Source organism: Pistacia vera, unplaced genomic scaffold, assembly GCF_008641045.1.
Source record: "Pistacia vera cultivar Batoury unplaced genomic scaffold, PisVer_v2 Contig317, whole genome shotgun sequence".
Classification (NCBI taxonomy): Eukaryota; Viridiplantae; Streptophyta; class Magnoliopsida; order Sapindales; family Anacardiaceae; genus Pistacia; species Pistacia vera.
The window spans coordinates 1777980-1784374 of record NW_022196132.1 but is presented as its reverse complement, the minus strand read 5'-3'; the positions used below and the strand labels follow the sequence as shown (position 1 = coordinate 1784374).

Sequence of the window (6395 nt, the reverse complement as noted above, 5' to 3'; positions counted from 1 at the left end):
AGAAAAAAAAATTTAGTGTACATTGGGAACAGAGAGAGGCCCACCTTTTGTATTGCAGTTATTTAATTAACTATAAACATCAGTTATTTTATTAACTGATGCAACCTTTCCATCAAAGGTTAAAGACCAATATGTCCTTCAATTAAATTAATTATTATTAAACCTTATATTATATTTAATTCACATAGATCACTTTATAAGAATTATAAATAATTCTAACAACATTTATATACAACTCTTCACATACTCCACCTTTCCATATTCATAACTCACCCTTTAATTCAATTAAAATCACCATAACCACCTCCAATTCAATGACTTGACTTCCATCATCTTTAATCTTCCAACCTTCCAATAATAATAAATAAAAAAAAAAAAAAAATGCAAGTTACAATAGATAATTAAGTCTGCCTGAATATCATGATTAGTGAATGTTATTTGTTCCGCTAATCCATTGCGTTAGCCATGAGGTCCCCATCGGCAAGAAATGAGGAGGGAGGGAAAAGAACCGAAAAAGAAAGAGATGAAGAAAACTAAGAATAGATGAAATTAAATAAAGAAGTTGAGAAGAAAGAGAGAAATGAAAATGTGAAGAGGAAAGTCAGGAAAGAAACAAGTGTTGGCTTGATTTTTCACACTAACAGCGTGAAATCTCTGCCTTGGTGTGAACAATTCCTAGTTGGCATAAAACTTCACAGTTCACACCAACTCTCGGGTTTCCCAATACGTAGTTCTGAATAACGCATCCCAAAATCTACTTTATTACACAATTTTTTCACTCGTAAATCTTAAAAGAATATTTATATTACCAAGAAAAAAAAAAAAAAAGATCAAACTTAATACTTGGATATATTGATTGATCCGACCTGATTTCATGTTTTTGGGTGTGAGATTTTGCTAATGAGAATTAGACATTGATAGGGTTAGTGATGAAGTACTGTTGGGAGGTTAGGGGTGAGGGTAAATTGTATTTAACTAAGTTAGTTATTNTACTTATTGACTTGTTTGTTATCAGTTATTATAGCAGAGTTATAGCAACATCATATTTTTCTCAAGTGCTACAATAATTTTAAGTTTCATGTTATCCGAAATGTGTTCTTAGGGTCTTTCATTCAGCAAAGGACATTCCAATTATCTCTTCTCAAAATCCATGAATGTTAATTTCTAATATACTGTTTTTTGATGGAACTACTGGATCATGACCTTTCCCTTTTTCGGTGTTGATACAGGGAGCATTGGCTGATATATTCCTAAGAGGCACTGATTTGGTCGCGGATGCTAGAGGAATGGCTTCTCTGGTATATGATTTCATTCTATTATTTTGTTAATTGTTGTTTTCATTAATTAGAATTTTCTTGCAACTGAATTTTGCCATATTTCTTCAAAATATAGACTGGCGTGCTGCCTCCCTTTGTCCCATTTGCTCAGGCATTTGCAGCTGTAATAACAGCTGCTCTGACTGGTTCTCTCTATTATGTAGCCACCTCTCCCAAAGGTAGATTCTCTCACCATCCTTTTGAGGAATGTTTGTTATTTCTATGTTAAGATCATTATTGACTTATAAAGTTGCTTAAATTCTTTCAGATCCTACATACATAGTAGCTCCAGTTTTACGATCTCACTCTGGTCGTGAAGATTTGAAAAAGCTGTTTGCAGGTTCCATCTCTTTCCCTTACATGTTCATCATTTTTCAGCAATTTCTTCCGCTTCCAGGGCACAAATATGTCTTATCTTTTGTAACAAAGTGTTGCTGGGTAAAAATGCCTTAGAGATTGCTTCGGTTTCTCGTAACTATCATTTTGTTGATCATTATGATGATTCGCTTACATGTAGCCACAACTCATACTAAGACTTGACATTGGCATAATTTAACTGTTACCTATTTCCTCTTTGAAACATAAGTATATACATTCTGACTGAAGATTTGGGAACTATTGGACAAATGTAGAAGTTCAAATCTGATTATTTTAAGAAATCACTTTGTGTCTTGTGTAAAGGATATCTGTTTTCATATACAAAATATCTAGTCTGCGGTTATAATTGATTAATACTCTGTGGTTATATTTAGTATCCAATATTCATGTCCTCATCCTTTCCTGGTGACTTTTTCAGCCTGGTACGAGAGGAGACAAATGAAAAAGATTTACTCACCTCTCTTGGAAGGATTATTGGCCCTGTACCTTGGTTTCGAATGGATTCAGGTGATTCATGAGCTTATTTTGTTGTTGAACTGCTTACCAATCTAGTTCACGAGAATGATACTGAAATTATTTATTTCTTACATTTACAGACAAATAATATTCTTGCTCCGATTATTACGCATGGTATATACTCTGCGGTAATACTAGGACATGGCCTTTGGAAGATACATGATCACCGGAGAAGACTGCATCAGAGAATACAACAGCTTGAATCAGAAGTAAAAGACTCGAATAAATTATGAAGAAGCTGTTAAAAAAAGGTGCGAGGAAATCTGTACATTACTACTAGAGCTGGTCATTTATAATGGCAAATACATCAGATGTATAAACGAACAGTATATAAGCTGAAGAAAGTTTTAGTGTCAACCCATAATAATACTAGTTGTAGATGATAAGCTTGTACTTATACGTTACTGTCTGAGTGCAATTTTGTTCATCTTTAAATTGTTGCCCTAGTTGTGGTCTTGAATTTTTTGCAACTGTTAAATAAATGTCATTATGCAATCAGCTAACAGAGCCCAGGATAAGGATACAGGAGGAGTCAATGAGCCTGGAGAGAGAGGGGGTATTTATGATTTCTGGGAATTGTTGGATTTTTGTGTGACAAAGAGAAACTTAAGGGTTCTCATTAATTTTCTTTAAAGAAATATTTAATCTTAATTCTTCTTGATAAATAAAAACATGGTAGGTTGACTAATTAACTTATTAAAATGATGATTATGAGATTTAATTCGTAGCTAATCTTGTTTTATATATTCAATCCTCCATCAAATCACATGAGGTTATCATTCACCAATTTCATGCCTTGGGAAAAAAGAAAAACGAAAAAAATGTTTGAAACAAAGAAAATGTTGAAAAAACATTTTCTAAATTTGCATTGTCTATTTTATCACAACATTTCAAATCAATAAAAATAAATAACTATATTTTAAATATTTTATTTTCTAATACTTCAGTAAGACCACTTTATAGTGATACTTTATATAAGAATAACTTCCGTATAATTATAATGCTCGAGATTATTTTCTTGTTTAATTCTAACAATGATTTCTTCTTATACGAGTTATTGCTCATTTGGATGACTGAGGAAGACATTGATATTCATTCGATAAATATAACATATTAATGTAGTGCATAATTTACCTTTATACCATTTGCACTAAGTATAATTAAGTCAAAATCATAATTTTTATAACTACACTCTCTTTATAGTAATAAAATTAATTAAATTCATAAATTTAAAATAAAATTCCTTATTTTTATTTAGAAACAAAGATATCAAAATATAATAGTCAAAACGGATTTGGTTTCCAAAATTGAATCAAGATCTTCTCCCAACTTGAACGTTATTCAAGGATTTGAATTTAGACTTGGGCTTTTATTCAAAAGTAAGAGTAACAAATAATGTTGGCCATCCATTTTATTAAGCTGATTATAAAAATTTTGACTCTTAATCATCAAACATTGAGGGTATTAATGTAAATTCCTTTTCTAAAATAATAAAAAGATATTTATCTTCTTGAAAATTGAAACCATTAAACACACTCATTCCTTTCACCTTGCGATGTGTTGGTTCATGTAAATTGGGGAAAGTTTTAACCTCAAATTTCCCCCATTTACTCTTTTAACATCGAGAACCATCCCACGACCGTCTATCACTTGGCAGAGATTCTCCCAATCCAACGGCTCATACTAAACCTTAAAATTATAAATAATTAATAACATTCCTTGCGTATCTCCATATCCACCGCCCTTTCCTTGCAGATAACAAAAAGCTTCAACACGCTAACTTCCCATTTTCATCTTGCTGACGCACGTCATCCATGTGGCCTCTCCTCATTGACTCATCTTATTATACTAAACGCGCACACGCTGCATGTTAACCCCAACTAAACTACCTTCCCCTACCCCCACGCGTGACGTTCTTAACTACTTTTTTCCGGTTTTAATCCTCTGTTTCTTGCCCGACCTGCCCTTCACCATTCTCATTCTTACACGTGTCAGTCAATCTTTTTTACGTATAGCAATGGTGGAGTATTTTATTTATTTTTTTACAAACAAATTCGTATGTGTCATATTATATTATTTCTAGATTTTAATTTGTAATTACTCTAAAAGATCTCCACCATTTGATCCAACATCAAACGGATCTGTAGGACCCACCACCAGATCCAGGTACTCACTGGCAACAAAGAAAAATAGCCCACAAAATCGACAAATCACATAAAAAATCTGGCGACTTTTAATGACAAGATAATAAAATAAATAAGAGAATCAAGTTTTCAGAAATAGAAATAATAAATTAATAAGTTAATATTATAAATACAGAATAGAGACAACGAAAGCAAAGAAAACGTTTCCAAAAGCAGAGAGTTTTTACATATACAATGGCGGTCATACACAGCCACAAGGAAGAGAAGAAGAAAAAAAAAGAAACCGAACTGAGTCTTAACTCTTAAGTAGTGTGCTTCTATTTGTGTTCTCATCTTTTTTTTTTTTTTCCTGTTTATGTGGGTTTGAGCTGTTTTATGTCGCTGTTTTGATGTTGCTTGTGTTCATGGGTTAACGTTGAGGGGATTTCTATATTATGAGAAAAGTGAAGCTTAGAAATGTGACGGAGCTTTATGATGATAGGGTCAAGTTTTGGACCCCAGGTACGTACTTTCTTTCATGTTTTCTTATCACTTAAGAGTTCATTTCTGTGTTCAATTCTTTGATTACCTCAGTCATTTGAGCATGGTTACATAGTAAAGTTCTATTTTTTTTTTTTATTTGGTTTTTCTTTTAACTGTTATTCGTTTGTCTGCAAATTTTTCTTTCCGGTAATGTTTTTATTTTTTATTTAAGGATTTGGACAATTCTGTTGTCTTTTTCTTCTCTGGTAAGCTTTATGTATGGTTCAGTTATGTGTGTTGATCCATTTGTTTAGTATGAATTTGGCTGCTCAGTGAACTGAGGTAGATAGCTCTTCGTTGTTTGTTATTGTTGATGTTTTAAGTATGCCGCGGCCAATAGTTGTTGTATGTATCAATGCCTAAATTGAGAATGCCTAGTGAGCGTTTTCAGTTCCCTCTATGTCTTTGTATTTAATGGGATGTGAATCAAATATATTCTTTTCACTAATCCTGTACTATGTATTTGATGATACACATTTCAAATAAACTATTTTGAAGATAGAAATATTCTTTCATGTAGTGTTTTAATTTTACGACATGAATATCAAATTATGTTATTTTCATTGTGTGCAGATTTAAAAATTTTTTCTAATGGTTCATTTAAATTGCCTACAGATAGCTCTGGCACTGAAAGATAGTTCAAAGATACAAGGGCCTGCGGGTGAAACCGATCAAACGGACTGCATTACTCTGCTGACTATGGTTTTGGTTTTTACTAATTTAATCTTCACTATTGTTTGGCATAAGGTATGCGGGACTTTTGAGTGTAGAGTCGTTGTTTGTTATGAATTTACTTTGCTGGGGGAGTTGATGGTGTTAGCTTTGATTAGAAAAAAATGTATTTAATGACATTGTGCATCTTTGATGATTCCTATTTAAAATTAGTGTTTCCTTATGCGAGGGGTAGTTTCTGGATGAGCTGGTTTTGAGTTTTGTGAATTATGGATATTGAACTAGTAACAGTAATTGACTTGCTAGAATTTAGCTCTAGTTGATGTCATGTTCCGAGTAACTTCAACATTCCCAAATTTAGTATATATTGAGTTGCCAAATTTTAGATGACCTTTTATCAGATGATGCTTCTCATTTTAGTACAGCTTTGTACTTCTTGCTATTTATCTCTTGTTCAGTTTTGTACCTTCACTTAGAAATTACTAATTATTGAGTTATAACTATTTCTTCTTCTTTGGTTATAATTCTTTTTTTGCTTTCATAGTACGATCATGTGGCACTGAAAGAGGACATGTTAAGAGAGAGAGAGAGACATTTCCAAAGCAGTGAAATTGATATGAAAGAACAACTCAGGAATTGTAACGTGTGTGCCATCCCATGTTCATGTTGTATGCATTCCAAGCAAATGACATCTCAATGAATAAACAACTGATGAATTTTTTGATGCCTGAAGAGAGAGGATGTTTGTCGGGGTTTTTCTGGTAATGTTGATATGCTGTCGCCATCTTTATGTTATGCATGAATGGAGGCATCATACAAGCAGTGAGACAAGCAACCTCTTTAGTGC

General features: G+C 32.7%; 1 protein-coding gene across 1 annotated transcript; it reads left to right on the top strand.

Moving 5' to 3' along the window:
* Positions 1-1197: 1197 nt before the first annotated feature.
* On the top strand, positions 1198-2666 carry LOC116136651. The gene is made up of 5 exons (XM_031422323.1): positions 1198-1298; positions 1393-1495; positions 1585-1656; positions 2113-2201; positions 2291-2666. Exons 1-5 carry the CDS (start codon positions 1287-1289, stop codon positions 2441-2443), a joined length of 429 nt encoding a protein of 142 aa, XP_031278183.1. The 5' UTR covers positions 1198-1286; the 3' UTR covers positions 2444-2666.
* Positions 2667-6395: the final 3729 nt, after the last annotated feature.